Raw genomic sequence first — 21,808 nt, forward strand, 5'->3', positions numbered from 1 at the left:
ATTCAGCGATCCAGCCAATTTATGTTCCAGTTGTACTCATTGCAATTGCCTTTTCCTTTTTGTGCACCAGAACACACTTGGTTAGACTTTAAAATAAGAAGAGCGTTAAAAGTTGTCCACCAAAATAAATAATTTCTGAAATTTTCCCTTAAACTTGTTTTTTAACCCCTTAACCAACTATTATTTTTAAGGTGAATGGCCCAAGACTGGCTATTTTTTTTTTATTACAGAAATTGATTTTTCAGATGTTTTGAATAATAAATATGCTTACATTTTAGGTAAAATTAACATGTAGAGATATTAACCACTGATTGATTTCTCTGGGATATTTATTTAATATTTTTTACATTCTGGTAATTGTTTAATAATTAAGAAATTTCTAGAATATTAAAATTATTTATTAAAGAAATTAGTAAAAGGATCCTAACCCTAGTGTGTTCCAACCAGAACAAGAACAAATATATAAATAAATCTCTTATTGAAAATTATTTATTTTCTAGACATCTACCTGACATAACATAAAAATCTTTTGTTTTCAGAATTAGATAATTAACTAAAATGAAACAATTTAACTGATTTTCAAACTTAGCAAAAATATAATAGATGTACTTACTTTACGTGAATAATAATCCAAATTCACAAAAAAATTTACTAAACAACAATAAATATATTTTATAAAATAAAAGGCAACTGCACAGTAACACTGTGACTGTAATGCACAAAATGAAATGATGCAAAAATACACCAAAAAAGTATCAAGAAAGGGCCAATTGCAGTATGTGTGAACAAAGATCATCTAAAGAGTTTTATAGCTCATAAATAACCTATGTTTATTAATTTAATTAGAGCTGTGTCAGCCTGACGTGCCGATAGTCTATCCCACATATATACGGGATTTTTAGCTATGGTCCCTCATCTGATTAATATGTTTATAATTTATAAACTATTATCTTTAAAATTTTATTTGTCTATGAAAAATAAGTACACAATTAAAATCAAAGTCAAATTGTCCAAAGTCACTTAAACACAGAATACACAATACACTCAATATGTTTCACATTCAAAATTGAAATGATGCCGAAAAAAATAAAAAGTGCATATTTGGATAGATGCTATTTCGTCTATCCAAATTCGAAGCGGAATTTAAGAAAATGAACATCGAAATATACACCTATGTTTCAGACTAAATATTTTTGGATAGATCAGTGTTTCTGAAACTTCAGCTATCCATGTACCCCTTCTTTAATTTTCATTATTACCAAGTACCTTTTCAAAATACCCTTATCAAAATAATAATAATGATAAATAAAAATATATTTCATTGTAAATGTCTGTTTTATTTGAATTTAGATGTACATTTAAACAAAATAAATGATTTACTTTTAATAGAACAAAATTTATAAAGATACTACACATTTTTATGTAATATAAATAATTTATCATCAATGAGAGGAGTGAAATTGCTTATTTCTATATCTGCTATATTGCTCTCTTTTGTGCATTTTATAAATCCAGTATTTAACGAATGATCCATACTTAAGAATTTTAAAGCTAAAAAAATTACCGTATTTACTTGACTATAACTCGCACTTTTTTCCCAAAATTAAAGCTAAAAAATCGAAACATTTGTGCTGTGAGATATATGCGGGGATTTTCAGAAAAAAAAAACTGAAAATGGGTATGACTTACCAAGAAGCTTCTATTCTCCATCATTTCTTCTGTCTTCAAGAGCGGTTTCCTTATGTACAATCAAAGTTATCTACCCAAATAGAGTCATCTTCTTTCCTATTATAACTAGCAAAAATTACCATTAATTTAAGACTTGAGATATGTAATGAACAGTCCTTGACAAATTACTAATGAGAAGTGAAAGATGTGTGCGATTGTAGGCCAGTACAGAAAAAGTCACTATTAAGAAGTGCATATGATTGGTGCGGTATTAACAAAAGATCACGCAACCCAAACAAAACAAGCTGACAATTGAATTGAAATGCTAATTCTCTTAAACCAATTTCCATAATATCTGAAATGCATTCACTATATATTTCTTAGTTTTAACACGTTCATAACGGAATAGTGTCAAGCAAAACCATATGTTGCACCTGCTGTATAGCAGTTTCTGTTGGAGGGAAGATGTGATTCATTAGTTAATGTTTATATTCCCAGTTGTCTGTAATTGCACTATTTGTTGAGAAATATATTACAGTCTGCAAATGATGTCTGTGAACCTTATCCAGTGATGTGATAAAACTAATTGGTTTTCGTGTTTCTGCAGTATAATGGCTGTTGGGGATGACAAATTGTTTACTGCAGGGAGCGAGTTCATCACTCAAATGTGAAATTCGGGGCGATAGAGACTTGCAATTTGAGTAGGTGAATTCATGTGTAATATAATTTAATATATATATATATATATATATATACAGACTATAAAAGTTTATGAAATTCACATCGTATGATACTTTATGGGTTGTTTCCTTAAATATCTAATAAGTGAGTTCTAAAATGTTTAGTTTTAGTATGTATGACTAATTTTTTTATTAATAAAATATAATAGGCACATATTTAACTGTCAATGGGAAATGGCGTTTTTATTTGGTAAACTAAATGCTGTATTTTTGTAAAATATCTTGTTGCTGTAATATGGCTGAACGAGCGCATGCCCTTATTAACCAGCGCTGTGAGGCAGGCTACCTCTATGCTACATCCTGTTGACAGTACTGGGCAAAGCGCAACGTAAGAATGAATTCACGGTCTGTCTAAACTAACAATTTCCACTGAAAATATAATATACAATCGAGAATATTTATAAAATTTTCGCTGAGTCGATGCTTACTCTGTGAAATTAAATCTGTGGTAATATTGACAACATTTCACTTCAAACGATATAATTAAAGAATAAGAAAATTTATATATTTTTTTTATTATTTCCCAGGGTGAAATGGCACCCCTTATCTTCAAGCGCCCTTGTGTGGCATACAATCTGCACAACTGCACGGCTCGGTCCTGGCTGCAGGTTCAAATTCTACTTTGACATGGATGTCTGTGAATGTCTAGATAGCAGATGATTTTCATTTCCTGGTCTGAGACCCTCCCCCAGCTTATGGGTGGACTGAAGTGCCTTGTGTGGTGGGGTCATTTAGTTTCTTTTGTATGCCTTTTCTACTGATATTGTCATGTTTACTGTCCATCAGAAATAGCATCTTCAGTAATACTTTCCTTTAGAGGAAAGCAATACCGAGTTACTAAATCTATTACATATGTTCAGTAACTAGTTGCCACCATTTTTTCACAACTCAACTCTAGTCATTGAACTTTTATTTCTTAAATTTTCACCTCTTCACATAATGTAGTTTGAAATCACTTCTCATGTTTGAATCACATTAACAAAGATTTTTAAAAAAAATAAAATAAATAAAGATAATGCGAAAACACTGAATATACATTTTGAATCTTGGAAATAAATTAATGCAAAGCAGCAAAATAAATCGACTCTAATGGGATTAGAGTTTTCTGATGGGATTACCATCCCATCAGAAAACAAAGGTATGGATCCACAAGCAGCTAATGAGAAAGAGTTAGATGAATACAGCTTTGTAGCCAAAAGAAACCTATTGGCCTAATCTCGTGAGAAGAACATTTTTGAGCTCTGTAATCAAACCACAAATACACAGGTTTTCAAGATTTTTTTATATCTTCCAGTATAAACAAATTTAAAAATTTCTTTTTTTAAAAAAATTCATTCTCATATTCATTTTTTGAATACCTGAAATGAGATATCTTTGGTATTTAGATTATTTGGGATATTTCAGTTTTTTGATGAAAGGAGGCATGAATGCGTTATTTTTAATATGGTAGGAAGAGTTTTGTACAGCTCATTACTAAATAAAAAAAAATAGAATGTATCTTCACATATTTTTTTAATTACTGAAAGATTTTCCATAAATCCACACTTCACTACTTAATGAAATCATAAAATGTTTAAATGTCATTTTTCATTTTAAAATATTGATTTAAGAAATTATTGAATAAATTTGGTTATAAGTTTAAAAAGAGAAAGAGTTAAATGAATACAGCTTTGTAGCCAAAAGAAACCTATTGGCCTAATCTCATGAGAAGAACATTTTTCAGCTCTATAATCAAACCACAAATATGCAGATTTTCAAGATTTCTTTATATCTTCCAGTATAAATAAATTTAAAAATTACTTTTTTAAAAAAATTCATTCTCATATTCATTTTTTGAATACCTGAAATGAGACATCTCTGGTATTTAGATTATTTAAGATTTTTCAGTTTTTTGATGAAAGGAGAATGCATTATTTATAATATGATAGTTTTTTACAGCTCATTACTAAATAAAAAATTAGAGTGTATCTTCACATATTTTTTAATTAGTGAAAGATTTTCCATAAATCCACACTACTTAATGAAATTATAAAATGTTTAAATGTCATTTTTCATTTTGAAATATTGATTTAAGAAATTATTTGAATAAATTTGGTTATAAGTTTAGAAAAACTAGGAAAGTATGCTTCCAGCATTGTATTACTTATGCAATATTGATGCCAATTTTGAGTTTGAACAAAACAAGACTGCTACTTATTTAAATCTGTATTTTCTAAATTAGATTTGAAGAGACCATCAGCATATTCATGTAGTTCTCTAACAGTTGGACATCAAGAGCAGAATTTTAAAGAAATAAAAACCACAAAAAGTTTTCATGAATTTTCATCTCCAGCATCAGAGATACCTCAGAAGAAGAAGAATTTAACCTCAGAAACATTCCATTGTCAATCAAAAAAAAGCTCGCCTACTATTACATCGTGGTTTACACCGAAGACAAAGAATGTGTTGCCTGTAAGAACAGTCTCTTTAAGTAATGCTACTGCTTTTTCCTGCAGCCCCTCACTAGAAATGACAAACTGTCAAAAGTCAGAAGGAAGTGAAAATATTTATGAGGTGAAAACAAACATTGTATCTCCTGATGAAAGCAGAGTTTTATCTCCTAAAAAAGTAGATAATTTAAGAAATAAGCAGTCTGATAAAAATATAAGGAGAACATTAATTCTTGATGAATATGAAAAAGCACAAGGACACCCTTTAAATAAAGAATCTGTTTGTGAAAAACATAATTTGGATCTTTCTAACTTAATAGGAATGGCTTCTGAAAAATTAAATATGCCATCTAGTAAAAAAAATGCAAAGTTAGAAAGTGATTCCATTACTTCATGGTTAATAAACTGTTCTTCAAAAAATTCTAAGTCTGAATTATCATCTTTAAGAAAGTCATCTCATTCATGTCATCCTTCTTTAAAGTCCCCTAAAAGAAATTCTGTGAAAAAATCGAAAGTGAAACTCAAGAATAAACGAAGACAACAAAAAATTAAAGTAAGTATATAACATTTATTTTTTTAAAAAAAAATACAGTACAGGTTTAATTATACACTTTAACTTAATCTTCTGCTATCAACTTTTTTTTTTTCATTTACACATTCTTATACCTGCGTGCGTGCGCGCGCGCGCGCATGTGCTTATATATATATATATATATATATATATATATAAGGGTGGTCTGAAAAGTTCTCTGCATTGACCATAGATGGCAACACCATCAGCAAGATTTTTTTTTTTTCCATGTTGGTGCATCTGTCAAAAGCATCCATGTGAAATTGCAAGTCATTCTATCAAGTAGTTTGTTTCATACAGCTGTCTGAAGCAAAGGTGTTTCTGTATCCCTTGAAATGGATAAAATTGAATATCGTGAGGTTATAAAATTCTTTGTAAAAGAAGGTTTACTGCCAAAAGAAATTCATTCGAAGTTCATAAAAGTTTATGGGCACTCTTCTCCTTCGTTTTCGACAATCAAGAAATGGGCTGCTGAGTTTAAATGAGGCCATAACAGCCTTGAAGATGATCTAGATCCACGTGTCAGGTGTCCGAAAAGTGTACCAACACCAGAAATCATTGATCAAGTGCATGATATGGTATTGGATGACCAGCGAGCCAAAGTGCGTGAAATTGCTGATACTATAGGCATTTCAAAAGAACGTTTAGGATATATTTTGCATGAAGAATTGCAAATGAAAAAGCTTTGCACAAGATGGGTGCCTCGCTTGCTCACAGCAAATCAAAAGTGCATCTGCATGAAAATCTCTGAACAGTTCTTGGAGCATTTTAACAAGAATAAAACTGATTTTGTGCATCGATTTATTACTATGGATGAGACTTGGATTCACCATTACACACCAGAATCCAAACAGCAGTCAAAACAGTGGACAGAAGCTGGTTGTTCAACGCCAAAGAAGACAAAGTCGGTTCCATCAGCAGGAAAGGTCATGGCATTGGTGTTTTGGGATGCTAAAGACATTTTGTTTATTAACTATCTTGAAAAGGGTAAAGCAATAACCAGGGAATATTATTCCAATCTTTTAACCAGACTAGACAAAAAAAATCTGTGAGAAAAGACCTGGTTTGCAGAAGAAAAAAATCATCTTTCATCAGGACAATGCACCTGCGCACAAAGTTGTTTTGGCAATGAGAAAATTAAGGGAGCTACACTGTGAATTGTTGGAACATCCACCCTATTCCCCAGATTTGGCTCCCTCTGACTTCTGTCTCTTCCCAAAACTAAAACACTTCCTCTCGTTTTTTTCTTCAAATCAAGAGGTGATTGCAGCTGTAGAGGGATATTTTTGCAGATCTTACCGAGAACCACTACAGAGACAAGAAATGGCGCTGGAGCATCGCTGGAATAAATGTATTAGTCTTAAGGAGATTATGTTGAAAAATAAAATAATTTTGAAATTATAAATTCGTTTTTTTTTTTTCATTGTTAGGCTGAGAACTTTTCAGACCACCTTCATATACAGGGTGTTCGGGATAAATTTGACATATTTATAATTAATTATATTTTTCCGTAAGTTACATGTATTAACACACACTTCTCTTCATTTAAAAGTTTGGACCCTTCTTCATTCATGTACAAGATGTCAGAAAGGATGGATAGCTGGAACCCACCTGAATCATGGAAGAGAATAACTTGTATCATGATGATTCGTGCCCGCCATCAAAATAAGGATATTACGACTGCTGCCCAATGCTCCCTGAATACAGTAAAAACAATCAGGCATGAACTAGAGACTTGCAATGGTGACTACGAGGATGTAGCAAGAAGAAAGATCCCTAGCAGACGATCTGATTGCGTTCGTACAGCAGAATTCCTCGCAAATCTGCAGGAACAGGTGTTGAAGAACCCTGGCATTGGAATTCGGGCTTTGTTCGTGGAGTTGCTAACTGTAGTCAAGCCCTGGATAACAAGGGTAGCCAATGGTAGGCCGTATGTATGGCAGCAGGATTCGGCCCCTTGCCACACCTCTGGGAAAAGTCAAAAATGGTTGTCTGAAAATTTCTACGACTTCACCAGTCCAAATGTTTGGCCTCCAAACTCCCCAGACCTTAACCCCATGGATTATTTTGTATGGGGCGCAGTTGAAAAAGACACCAATCGCACTTCCAGTAATACAAAAGCCCAGTTAATGGATAAAATTAAAACAGTTTTTGCGGCCCTTCCCAGGGAGACTGTAGCATCAGCTTGTTCGAGGTTCCGAAGCAGAATTGAAGCTGTGATCGATGCTAATGGTGGTTATTTTGAGTAAATCTTGTTGATAGTATTGTAATTAACTCTGCCTGTAATGTTTTTTTGTCAATTCATTAAATTTAATAGATACAAAGAAGATTTTCTTTTTCCTTACGAAACTGTCAAATTTATCCCGAACACCCTGTATATATATATATATGTATGTAAAACATTTATTTATGTTTAAAAAAAATACAGTATCAATGTATGTATATACTTTCAAACTTAATATTATGCTGTCAATCTTTTTTAAGTTTCAAAATAACTGTTTTTGTAAATATTCAGAGCTTTTGACAATAATGAAAACTTTTTTTTACTCATTCTCACTAGATGTTATTTTCATGCATCATCCCTTTGCCAACCTTCTCAAAAGCTAATAATTACCCACACTCAAGAATCTGACTGCTACTATTTTACAAAATGAAGATTAATTGAAGATGGAATTCCAAAACCTTTCTTATTTATTTGTTCTTAATGGATAATTTAAAAAAAAAAAAAAGTTAACAATAATCTGTTTTCAATTGAAACTATCCCTCTCTCCATAATCAGAATATCCAGTACAGAGATTTGATCTCAATTCCATACATTGTTAATCTGTCTATTGGGATTGATGCTCTCTTCATGGATCATAACATCAGAGTGAATTTCAAGTCACTTTGAACCATTCACAGCTTTCTTAGATCTTCTAAAGACAGCAACTCCTTTTACAAACATCCAGTCTATAAGGTACCATGTTCATGTTGTTGGCTTATATAGAGCAGACAAGTCATAGATTGAAGTGAGAAAGAAAAAATATGTTAGAAATGTTGAGCACAAAAGAAAGGAAAAGGGTTCACCATATTTCAACTACCATCCATACAATTGACAAGGATATTTCCACCATGTTCTACTTGGAAGAAAACTTTTATTCCAGGTCTAGAGAATCTATGATCATTTCCTATTCACATGGGTCTCTTAACAGAAACCAGGGGACTTATCTTAAATGACATCTGGAACTCTGTCATTAGATCTTTTTTAGTATGTCAGACTTCAATTTTTCCAACAGTTATCTTTAATCTTTACTGGGTGACAAGTAACACATGCCATGCTACTTTACATTCTTGTTAGGATGAATTTATTCATTTCCATTGTAACAATTTATTTGTGTTTCTTTTTTAACCCTGAAGCCACCAATTATGTGTGTGGAGAAACGAGTTGGCAACGTTTTAAATATTTGGAATGACTGATAAAAAGTCCCCATTATTCTCAGTTATTTTAGTTCATAAAAACTCATATATAAAATTCAGACCTTTTCTTCTTGAGCGTGCTGTTAGATATTAGACAACAGAACGTACTATTGTAATTTCTTATTCTTCAAAAATATATGATTGTATTCTGACTTATGTACATTAACAGTATACAAATTAATTGGATTTCCTTCTTTCTGCAAATGATTTAATAAGAAACAAATTCATTTTTATTATGTTTTTGTCTGCTAAAAATGAATTTTTTGTTTCTTAGATTGATTATTGAATTGATTATTAAACTGATAACAAAGAATATGTCCTCTTTTGCTGCATTAATTCATTAAATACTTCATCTAGTTATTTCTTTTGCCTGTACTGAAAATATCACACATAAGCAACTTGTTTATTATAAAAGTGGCTTTTATATGGTACTAATGTTCAATAGGCTCTAGGTTTGATTTGTACTCCAGAGAAAAGAGCTAATTTATTTTATTCCATTTCCAGTCATGGAGAGACTTATATTTTGGACTGATCCTAATAGAAAAATGGTAGGTGACCTACATCAGCAGACAAATCTTTCTTCCAGGTATGTCTAAAGGAAGTCAAAGTAGTGTTGGGACATTGCCAAGGCCACGATTGGCAGCAAAGTTGGATTATATTCTTGGATAAATATTTCTGTATATTCAACTTTCCTTACAATTTTAACTTGCCTTGAACAATAACATGAAAAGTAAATAAAGGATATAAAAGATATAAGAAAAAAAAAAATAGACTGCATGCAGAAATAAGCAATCCTCCTAAAACCTTCCAGGTTCACTTCACAGATATTCATATACAGGCTACTGAATTAGAACCCTCTGTGCATCATCATCGTCGTGCTTGGCAAGAATTTAGGCCTAGAGTGTCCTGTTCCAGCCTTAGAAGTCATCATTGAATCACTTAAGATGACGTCCTGGTTTTCTTTTTCCTGGTGATTTGTAATTTAAGGCTTGTTTTAATAATCTGTTTGTTTTTATTCTTTCAACGTGTTCCATCCATTTATGTTTATATTTTTTAATTTCTTCTATTACTGATTACTGGTTTAATTCTTTCTTCATTTCTTTTGTGATCAAATAGAGTATACTTTGCAGTTTTTCCTCATAAACTTCATTTCAGCTGTTATTAATCTTTGTTTTATTGTTTTCATCATAATCATCAAATTTCTGATATATACCCTCAAGGGATGTACAGGATATGATAATACTACATCAAAAATTTACACCATTACTAACTTCCTATCTACAGTTTTCCTCCAAATCAGTCTGTTACCTGTAAAGACTCCAATATTATCAGGTCTTATATTTCTGTCTTCTAAGGCACTTTTTACTACATCAATCAACCTATATCTTGGTCTTCCTCTGGGTCTTTTTCCTGCCAACCTGGCAGAGAACACTTGTTTGGCTAATCTTTTCCTGCCCATTCTGTTTAAGTGACCATACCACCTGAGATTAGCTCTGCTAACGCATTCCTGGATACTGACAATGTCAAGTTCTTTCTTAATATCCTTATTTTTAATATGATATTTCCATTGATGCAATCTGTTCATGCTCCTAATCTTTCTCAGGACTCTCATTTCTACGGTCTCTAGTCTTTGGTCAAGTGTTTTACTTCTGACCCAGCTCTCAGATCCATAAGTTAAAATTGGTTTGAGCACTGTCTTGTATACAGCTAATTTAGTGTTTTGGCTAATTTCTCTCTTATTTCATATGAATTTATTCAATTGACTTCCTACCATACCAGCTTTGTTGATTCTGTTGTCTCTTTCCATATTTAATTTACCATCTTCACTAAAAATCGTGCCTAAGTAGCTGAAATGTTTTACTTGTTCCACAGGTTCTCCATTCACAACACAGTTAACATTTTCAAAGATTCTGCCTATTTTCATTGTCTTTGTCTTTTTATTGCTGACCCTCATACCATATCTATTACAATTCAATTTAGTCAGAGAATCTTGCAGACTTGTAGCAGATTTATTTAGAAGTATAACATCGTCTGCATAAAGCAAAGAACTTACATTAACATCTCCAATTTTGATATCATGTTTAATACCACTTTCCTTCATAATGTGATCCATATAGATAATGAATAACAGAGGGGATAATGTACATCCTTGTCTCACACCAGATTTAACATTAAACCATCTTCCTGTACTTCCTTCAATTCTAACTGCTGACTTACAACTCAAATAAAGACTAAGTATTGCTTGATATAATGCCCCATTGACACCATATAACTGAATAGTTTCTCTCTCTCTTGTCACCTTGTTTCCAAATCGACAAAACTTAAATACTGATCTTTGTTATATTCCCATGATTTCTCCACTATTTGTCGTAAAGTGAAGATCTGGTCCTGACAGCCTCTATTTGACCTGAATCCAGCTTGTTCTTCACCAAGTTTCTCTTCTACAATCCTTCACAATCTTTTCTCAAGTATACTTGCATGTATCTTACCAGGAACACTCAGTAATGAAATACCTCTGTAATTCTCTCATTCAGTTTTTGTATTTCTCTTTTTTTATATATGTACTATAAGAGCTCTATTCCAATCATCTGGAATTCATTCCTCTGTCCAAGCCTTCTGAACTATGCAGTGCAGCCACTGTAAGACTTTTATACCTCCATACTTGAGCATTTCTGGTTAAATATCATCTGCTTCTGCCGCCTTTCCACATTTCAGGCTTTTGATGGCTTTTTCTTCAAGTATGGATATGTATTCCGGATTGCATGCCTGGTCAGTGTTTTTTACTGCTGTGCTGTCCTCACTGCTTGTTTCATTTAGCAATTTTTCGAAGTAATTACTCCATACTTCAAGGATATCTTTTTCTCCTGCTTTCATGTCTCCTTCATCATCTCTAATTCCTTTTACAGCACTCTTTCCTCCATTTCTGAGCTTCTTGATATTATTTTCTATGTTTTTTCCAAAGTCCTCACATGACTTTCGTTTAGCCAGTTTTACACAGTATTTAGCTTTCTTACATTTGTCTCTGTATTCTCTAAGAGCAAAAGCTGACTTACTTGCCAGGAGGTTTTTTAGATATGCTTACTTCTTTTCCTTCACTGCCTCTTTAACTTCCTGTGTCCACCCTGGAGTTCTGATTTTTCTATCCTTGCAGACAACTTCACCACATGCCCATCTGGCTGAATCAATCGGTGTTTTCTTCAGGGCTTGCCATGGTGTCTCCAAGGTTTGGTTCCTGTTCTCAAACTCTTGCATTTTTTATTGAATAATATTTGTGTATTTAGTCTATACAGTTCATATCTGAGAGCTGGTCAACTTTTATTCTCTTTAAAACTTTCTTACATCTTATTCTTTTCAATATGAAATTAAATTTTATCCTACTCAAGACTAAATGGTGATCACTTCCAATTTCAAATCATTTGTATACTCTGGTGTTCTGCACCAGTGGGAAAATATCACTATCAACAATAACTTAGTGAATGAGATTTTTCTTATTCCTTGCCTCTTCTCTCCATGTGAATTTGTGCCGTTTTTTATGTTGGAACATCATCATCTAATTCCTGACATTTACCCTCAAGGAGTGTACAGGATATGATAGTACTACATGGAAAATTTACACCATTCCTAACTTCCTATCTACAATTTTTTGCCAAATCAATCTGTTGCCTGTCAAAGTTACAACATTGTCAGATCTTATATTTATATATCTATCTTTTAAGGCACTTTTTACCACATCAATCCACCTATATCTTGATCTTCCTCTGGGTCTTTTTCCTGCCAACCTGGTAGAGAACACTTGTTTGGCTAATCTTTTCCTGCCCATTCTGTTTAAGTCACCATACCACCTGAGATTAGCTCTGCTAACGCATTCCTGGATACTGACAATGTCAAGTTCTTTCTTAATATCCTTATTTTTAATATATTTCCATCGATGCAATCTGTTCATGCCCCTAATCTTTCTCAGGACTCTCATATCTGCGGTCTCTCGTCTTTGGTCGAGTGTTTTACTTCTGACCCAGCTCTCAGATCCATAAGTTAAAATTGGTTTGAACACTGTCTTGTATAGAGCTAATTTAGTGTTCCGACTAATTTCTCTCTTATTCCATATGAATTTATTCAATTGACTTCCTACCATACCAGCTTTGTTGATTCTGTTGTCTATTTCCATATTTAATTTACCATCTTCACTAAAAATCTTGCCTAAGTAGCTGAAATGTTTTACTTGTTCTATAGGTTCTTCGTTCACAATGCAGCTTATATTTTCAATGCTTCTGCCTATTTTCATGATCTTTGTCTTGTTATTGCTCTGACCTTGATAACATATCTATCACAACAGTTATTCAATTTAGTCAGGGAATCTTGCAGACTTGTAGCAGATTTATTTAGAAGTATAACATCGTCTGCATAAAGCAAAGAACTTACATTAACATCTCCAATTTTGATATCATGTTTAATACCACTTTCCTTCATAAGGTTTAATACCAATTTCCTTCATATAGATAATGAATAACACAGGTGATAATGTACATCCTTGTCTGACACCAGATTTAACATTAAACCATCTTCCTGTAAAAATAATCATAATTAAAATTCTGAATATTTTTACGTATTATGTTAGTATGTTTATTAGTTTTGCTTTCATAACACACATTGTCGGCACTTGCGATGTGCCCGTTATGGAAATTGTTTTGTTAAAAGTGATATGTAAAGCAGTTAAAAATTTAATGCACTTACCGGATTTGAATAGTTGTGTTACTTTAAACAAATTTATTGTGGTTTGAAATATTAAGTTTTTTGTTTTATGAGGACATTCTCTTGTCGCTAACGGAGACAACATGTCAGCCATTGTACAGTACTTAGTTTCTCGCTTGCCACGGAGTGCGCATGCTCGCCGAGGGGTTTGATGTGTGATTGACAGCTGACAAGTTCGGTATCGAAGCAACGAGAGAGTAAACAAAAGAGCGTTTGGAAGGAATTTAGAACACAGGCCGGCAGATATTTAGATTCAGAGGAACTTGAATTTTTTTATGTGACAGTTGGAGCACAGTTAATAGTATATTCCGAAAAAGGAATCGTGGAACTATTTGAAAAGGGAAATATTGCTATAGGAATATTGGAGGAAACACTAATTGGAAGATTTATAGGAGATTCCGAAAAAGGGAATCGTAGAACTGTAACGGAAGAGTTAAGACTGTCAATAAGCATTTAGTGAATAAAAGAAGAATTTGCTATTTACATTCTAAAGGAATGTTCGAGAAAACTCTGATTAGGAAGTTTCATCTGTATTAAGGACGCCGGATCTGACTATTATTTCTACTGAAGAAAAGAGAAAGAATTAAGTCAGGAAGAATTAATGTGTGTGTTACATAAGTGATGAGAAAGGATCCTGTAAAAATGAAGAATAGTCATATATCTATTGAAAAGGGCCTTGACAGAGAAAGAAACTGGCTATGAACATTTTGTGATTGTGCAAACAAAGTGTTTAGTCTAGTCTTAAGTGCAAGTTTATTTTTAAAAGGCCTTGGATCCAATTAATTTGTAGTTATGTAATATTTGTTTGAAGTGTACATATATATTGTTTTTGTTATATTAAATGTGTTTATTTTGTATTTTGGTCTTGAATCAGTGATTATTTGGATTCTGAAAGAAAGAGTTAAGATCATTGCACCAATTGGAGTGAACCCTTGTGCATATAATAACATATAGGTACACTCGGGGTGGGTGCTTAAGGGTCAAAGCTGTATAACTGAGAGGAGACCTCCACATAGCCTTTAAAGGAATGCGGAGAACCGACCAGGGCTTCTGACCTAATGTCCAATCCTCACCTTCTCGTGGTGCACCCTGTTGGGTATCTACTTTGATACTGAACGAACGAGGATGGGCTGGCAATTTGGGATTTAGCCGACCAAATTGTATTCTTATTGGTTAAACCAAAATAAAAAATGATGGTACAACATGACAAAATTTCATGCCGGCTGGGGCGTCGCCCGGTTAAACAAGGCCCCCGTTGTTTTCGCCAGGGAACCAGGGCGAACAGCGAAAAGTCAGCTACTGGAACAAATCTGAAAACAAACCCCAACTCAACATCACCAGAGTTAAAGATCGGTACTATCAACATAAGAAGCCTGAATGGCAAAGAAATGGAGCTAGCTGAGGAATTAGATAAGTACCAGATCGACATAATAGGGGTGACTGAAACAAAAAAGACAAAAACTGGTGAGATCTTTCTGAGCAATAAATACAAAATGTTATATTCAGGCAATGACAATCAAGGAAAAGAAGGAGTAGCCATAGTATTCAACACAAAATACGAGGCTAATCTTCTTGAATGGCAGTCAGTCTCAAGTAGAGTAATGTGGGCAAATATGAGAATGGGGAACTGGACAATGAGACTTATTTGTGCCTATGGTCCCACAGAAGGTTCTACTAAGGTAGAAGTGGAGGAATTTTTTGAGGCTTTAGAAAAAGCAACTGACACAATGAAAAAGGAAAAGTTGGTCCTTGTTGGGGATCTAAATAGTAGAGTAGGAAATGATTGTGAGACATACAAAAATATTTTGGGAAAATTTGGAGAAAAGAGCAAAGCTAATAATAATGGCAAATATCTGTTGGATTTCTGCTCAGGACATGGACTGGTTATTACTAACACCATGTTCCAACATAAAAATGTGCACAAATTCATATGGAGAGAAGAGGCTAGGAATAAGAAAAGTCTCATTGACTATGTTATTGTTGATAGTGATGTTTTCTCCCTGGTGCAGGACACTAGAGTGTACAGAGGATTTGAAATTGGAAGTGATCACTATTTAGTCTTGAGCAGGATGAAATTGAATTTCATATTGAAAAGAATAACATGTAAGAAAGTTTTAAAGCGAATAAAAGTTGAGCACCTCTCAGATGTGAACTGTAGACTAAAATACAGAAATATTATTGAAAAGAAAATGAAAGAGTTTGAGAACAGGAATCAAACCTTGGAGATTCAGTGGCAAACTCTGAAGGAAACATTGATTGATTCTGCAAGAGAGGCATGTGGTGAGGTTGTGTGCAAGGATAAAAAAATCAGAACTCCCTGGTGGACACAGGAAGTTAAAGAGGCAGTGAAGGAAAAGAAGAAAGCATATCAAAAGTTCCTGGCAAATAAGTCAGCTTTTACTCTTACAGAATACAGAGACAAATGTAAGAAAGCTAAACAGTGTGTAAAACTAGCTAAACAAAAGTCATGGGAGGACTTTGGCAAGAATATAGAAAATAAATATCAAGAAGGTGGCAAAATATTCTGGAGGTTGTTGAAGAAGCTTAGGAATGGAGGAAAGAGTGCTGTAAAAGGAATTAGAGATGATAAAGGTGAAATGAAAACAGGAGAAAAAGATATCCTTTAAGTATGGAGTAATTACTTTGAAAAACTGCTAAATGAAACAAGCAGTGATGACAGCACAGTGATAAAAAACACTGACCAGGCATGCAGTCAGGAATACATATCCATACTTGAAGTAGAAAAAGCCATCAAAGGCTTGAAATGTGGAAAGGCAGCAGGAGTAGATGATATTCGACCAGAAATGTTGAAGTATGGTGGTATAAGAGTCTTACAGTGGCTGCACTGCATAGTTCAGAAAGCCTGGACAGAGGGACGAATTCCCGATGATTGGAGTAGAGCTCTCATAGTACCCATATATAAAAAGGAAAATAAAACTGAATGTGAGAATTACTGAGGTATTTCCCTACTGAGTGTTCCTGGCAAGATCTATGCAAGTATACTTGAGAAACGGTTGAGAAGAATTGTGGAAGAAAAGCTTGGTGAAGAACAAGCTGGATTCAGGCCAAATAGAGGCTGTCAGGATCAGATCTTCACTTTACGACAAATAGTCGAGAAAGCATGGGAATATAACAAAGATCTGTATTTAAGTTTTGTCGATTTGGAAAAGGCATATGACAAGGTGCCAAGAGAGAAGCTATTCAATACACTGCAGTTATATGGTATCAATGGGGCATTATATCAAGCAATACTTAGTCTTTATTTGAGTTGTGAGTCAGCAGTTAGAATTGAAGGAAGTACAGGAAGATGGTTTAATGTTAAATCTGGTGTGAGACAAGGATGTACATTATCCCCTCTGTTATTCATTATCTATATGGATCACATTATGAAGGAATGTGGTATTAAACCTGATATCAAAATTGGAGATGTTAATGTCAGCTCTTTGCTTTATGCGGATGATGTTATACTTCTAAATAAATCCACTACAAGTCTGCAAGATTCTCTGACTAAATTGAATAGCTGTTGTAATAGATATGGTATGAAGGTCAGCAATAAAAAGGCAAAGACAATGAAAATAGGCAGAATCATTGAAAATGTCAACTGTGTTGTGAATGGAGAACTTGTGGAACAAGTAAAACATTTCAGCTACTTAGGCACAATTTTTACTGAAGATGGTAAACTAAATATAGAAATAGACAACAGAATCAGCAAAGCTGGTATCGTGGGAAGTCGATTGAATAAATTCATATGGAATAAGAAAGAAATTAGTCGGAACACTAAATTAGCTGTATACAAGACTGTATTCAAACCAATTTTAACTTATGGATCTGAGAGCTGGGTCAGAAGTAAAACACTTGACCAAAGACTAGAGGCCGCAGATATGAGAGTCCTGAGAAAGATTAGAGGCGTGAACAGATGGCATCAATGGCAATATCATATTAAAAATGAGGATATTAGGAAAGAACTTGACATTGTCAGCATCCAGGAATGCGTTAGCAGAGCTAATCTCAGATGGTATGGTCACTTAAATAGAATGGGAGAGGAAAGATTAGCAAAACAAGTGTTCTCTGCCAGGTTGGCAGGAAAACGACCCAGAGGAAGACCGAGATATAGGTGGATTGATACGGTACAAAGTGCCTTAGACGATAGAAATATAAGATCTGATAATGTTGGAGTCTTGACAAGTAACAGACTGATTTGGAGGAAAATTGTAGATAGGAAGTTAGTAATGATGTAATTTTTTCATGTAGTACTGTCATATCCTGTACACCCCTTTAGGGTACATGGCAGGAATTTGATGATGATGATGATGATGATGAGGTACACTCGGAATAAAAAAAAGAATTGTTAGAAACTGAGATCATCTCTATGGTAGGATTAATAATATTATGATAATATTTATGAGTAATCTCCTCAATATAAAAATCCACCAATTATTAACATTCCTGTACTTCCTTCAATTCTAACTGCTGACTTAGAACTCAAATAAAGACTAAGTATTGCTCGATATAATGATCCACTGACACCATACAACCGTAGCGTTTTGAATAGCTTCTCTCTTGGCACCTTTTCGTTGAAAGTTTATTTTTCACTTGGTTAGAATATAATAAATTTAGTTTAATCCTTTATCCAAGTGTGAGCAACCAAAGTTTGCGCCTGAAAGTATCTTCAGGACTGAAGTAAGGTGGTACACACCAGGGCAACTCATTGCAAAGGTGGAGCAAGCTACCAATACTCCTGTCTCAGTATCTCCTATAATGCAAAACACATCTCCTTGCGGATATGTCTAATGTTATGCATTAAGGGAAGGGCCACTACCCAGACTAGTTTCGACCTTTATTGAGGTCTCTTCAGTGGGAGCCAGGCCCAAGCTGAGATACCAGGCAGAAGCATTCGCAGGTCATCTCTACCTATAGAAGTTGCAAAATGGTGTGCCACCCATTTTTAATAAATTACTCTGGATTTAGAGAAAGATGTTGAAAGTTTATTTTTCACTTGGTTAGAATATAATAAATTTAGTTTAATCCTTTATCCAAGTGTGAGCAACCAAAGTTTGCGCCTGAAAGTATCTTCAGGACTGAAGTAAGGTGAATGAAGAGACCTCAATAAAGGTCGAAACTAGTCTGGGTAGTGGCCCTTCCCTTAATGCATAACATTAGACATATCCGCAAGGAGATGTGTTTTGCATTATAGGAGATACTGAGACAGGAGTATTGGTAGCTTGCTCCACCTTTGCAATGAGTTGCCCTGGTGTGTACCACCTTACTTCAGTCCTGAAGATACTTTCAGGCGCAAACTTTGGTTGCTCACACTTGGATAAAGGATTAAACTAAATTTATTATATTCTAACCAAGTGAAAAATAAACTTTCAACATCTTTCTCTAAATCCAGAGTAATTTATTAAAAATGGGTGGCACACCATTTTGCAACTTCTATAGGTAGAGATGACCTGCGAATGCTTCTGCCTGGTATCTCAGCTTGGGCCTGGCTCCCACTGAAGAGACCTCAATAAAGGTCGAAACTAGTCTGGGTAGTGGCCCTTCCCTTAATGCATAACATTAGACATATCCGCAAGGAGATGTGTTTTGCATTATGGGAGATACTGAGACAGGAGTATTGGTAGCTTGCTCCACCTTTGCAATGAGTTGCCCTGGTGTGTACCACCTTACTTCAGTCCTGAAGATACTTTCAGGCGCAAACTTTGGTTGCTCACACTTGGATAAAGGATTAAACTAAATTTATTATATTCTAACCAAGTGAAAAATAAACTTTCAACATCTTTCTCTAAATCCAGAGTAATTTATTAAAAATGGGTGGCACACCATTTTGCAACTTCTATAGGTAGAGATGACCTGCGAATGCTTCTGCCTGGTATCTCAGCTTGGGCCTGGCTCCCACTGAAGAGACCTCAATAAAGGTCGAAACTAGTCTGGGTAGTGGCCCTTCCCTTAATGCATAACATTAGACATATCCGTAAGGAGATGTGTTTTGCATTATAGGAGATACTGAGACAGGAGTATTGGTAGCTTGCTCCACCTTTGCAATGAGTTGCCCTGGTGTGTACCACCTTACTTCAGTCCTGAAGATACTTTCAGGCGCAAACTTTGGTTGCTCACACTTGGATAAAGGATTAAACTAAATTTATTATATTCTAACCAAGTGAAAAATAAACTTTCAACATCTTTCTCTAAATCCAGAGTAATTTATTAAAAATGGGTGGCACACCATTTTGCAACTTCTATAGGTAGAGATGACCTGCGAATGCTTCTGCCTGGTATCTCAGCTTGGGCCTGGCTCCCACTGAAGAGACCTCAATAAAGGTCGAAACTAGTCTGGGTAGTGGCCCTTCCCTTAATGCATAACATTAGACATATCCGCAAGGAGATGTGTTTTGCATTATAGGAGATACTGAGACAGGAGTATTGGTAGCTTGCTCCACCTTTGCAATGAGTTGCCCTGGTGTGTACCACCTTACTTCAGTCCTGAAGATACTTTCAGGCGCAAACTTTGGTTGCTCACACTTGGATAAAGGATTAAACTAAATTTATTATATTGGCACCTTTTCGTTTGCTTTTTCCAAATCTACAAAACTTAAATACAGATCTTTGTTATATTCGCATGACTTTTCAACTATTTGTCGTATTGTGAATGTCTGATCCTGACAGCCACTATTTGACCTGAATCCTGCTTGTTACTCACCAAGCTTCTCTTCCACAATCCTTCTCAACCATTTCTCAAGTATACTGGCATAAATCTTACCAGGAACACTCAGTATAGAAATACCTCTGTAATTCTCACAATCAGCTTTATTTCCCTTTTTATATATGGATACTATGAGAGCTCTACTTCAATCATCTGGAATTCGTCCTTCTGTCCAGGCCCTCTGAACAATGCAGTGTAGCCACTGTAAAACTTTTATACCTCCATACTTGAGCATTTTTGGTCTGATATCATCTACTCCTGCTGCCTTTCCACATTTCAGGCTTTTGTTGACTTTTTTCTACTTCAAGCATGGATATGTATTCCTGATTGCATGCCTGGTCAGTGTTTTTTATCACTGTGCTGTCATCACCTACTAGTTTCATTTAGCAATTTTTCAAAATAGTTACTCTCTACTTCAAGGATATCTTTTTCTCCAGTTTTCATATCACCTTTTTCATCTCTAATTCCTTTTACAGTACTCTTTCCTCCATTTCTGAGCTTCTTCAACAATCTCCAGAATATCTTGCCACCTTCTTGGTATTTATTTTCTGTGTTCTTACCAAAGTCTTTCCATGACTTTTGTTTAACTTTCTTACATTTGTCTCTGTATTCTCTAAGAGCACAAGCTGACTTATTTGCCAGGAACTTTTGGTATGCTTTCTTCTTTTCCTTCACTGCCTCTTTAAGTTCCTGTGTCCACCAGGGAGTTCTGATTTTTCTATCCTTGCAGACAACCTCACCACATGCCTCTCTGTCAGAATCAATCAGTGTTTTCATCAGAGCTTGCCATTGAATCTCCAAGGTTTGATTCCTGTTCTCAAACTGTTTCATTTTTTCTTGAATGATATTTGTATATTTTAGTCTACAGTTCACATTTGAGAGCTGCTCAACTTTTATTCATTTTAAAACTTACATGTTCTTCTTTTCAATATGAAATTCAATTTTATCCTACTTAAGACTAAATGGTGATCACTTCCAATTTCAAATCCTCTGTACCCTGTAGTGTCCTGCATCAGAGAAAAAACATCACTATCAACAATAATATTGTCAATGAGACTTTTCTTATTCCTTGCCTCTTCTCTCCATGTGAATTTGTGCACATTTTTATGTTGTAACATTGTGTTAGTAATAACCTGTTCCATGTCCTGAGCAGAAATCCAACAGGTATTTGCCATTATTATTAGCTTTGCACTTTTCTGCAAATTTTTCCAAAATATTTTTGTATGTCTGACAATCATTTCCTGCTCTGCAATTTAGATCCCCAGGAAGGACAAACTTTTCCTTTTTCATTGTTTCTGTAAAGTCTCAAAAAATGCCCCCACTTCTACCTTAGTAGAACCTTCTGTGGGACCATAGGCACAAATAATTCTCATTGTTCAGTTCCCCATTCTCATATTTGCCGACATCACTCTACTTGAGACTGCCTACCATTCATGAAGATTAGCTTCGTATTTAGTGTTGAATACTCCTTATATGGCTACTCCTTCTTTTA

At 34.4% G+C, this 21,808-nt stretch overlaps 1 protein-coding gene across 1 annotated transcript in view; it reads left to right on the forward strand.

Moving 5' to 3' along the window:
* l(2)dtl (WD40 domain-containing protein denticleless) overlaps positions 1–21,808 on the forward strand; it is a 185,604-nt gene that overhangs the window by 156,208 nt on the left and 7,588 nt on the right. The window contains exon 14 of the mRNA XM_090399361.1: positions 4,630–5,390. Coding sequence (XP_090255487.1) covers positions 4,630–5,390 — 761 coding nt within the window. The remainder of the gene's footprint in view (positions 1–4,629; positions 5,391–21,808) is intronic.

The sequence above is a fragment of the Typopeltis vanoorti genome, chromosome 10 (assembly GCF_054136105.1).
Source record: "Typopeltis vanoorti isolate ZY-2024b chromosome 10, IOZ_Tvanoo_1.0, whole genome shotgun sequence".
NCBI classification, from domain to species: Eukaryota; Metazoa; Arthropoda; class Arachnida; order Uropygi; family Thelyphonidae; genus Typopeltis; species Typopeltis vanoorti.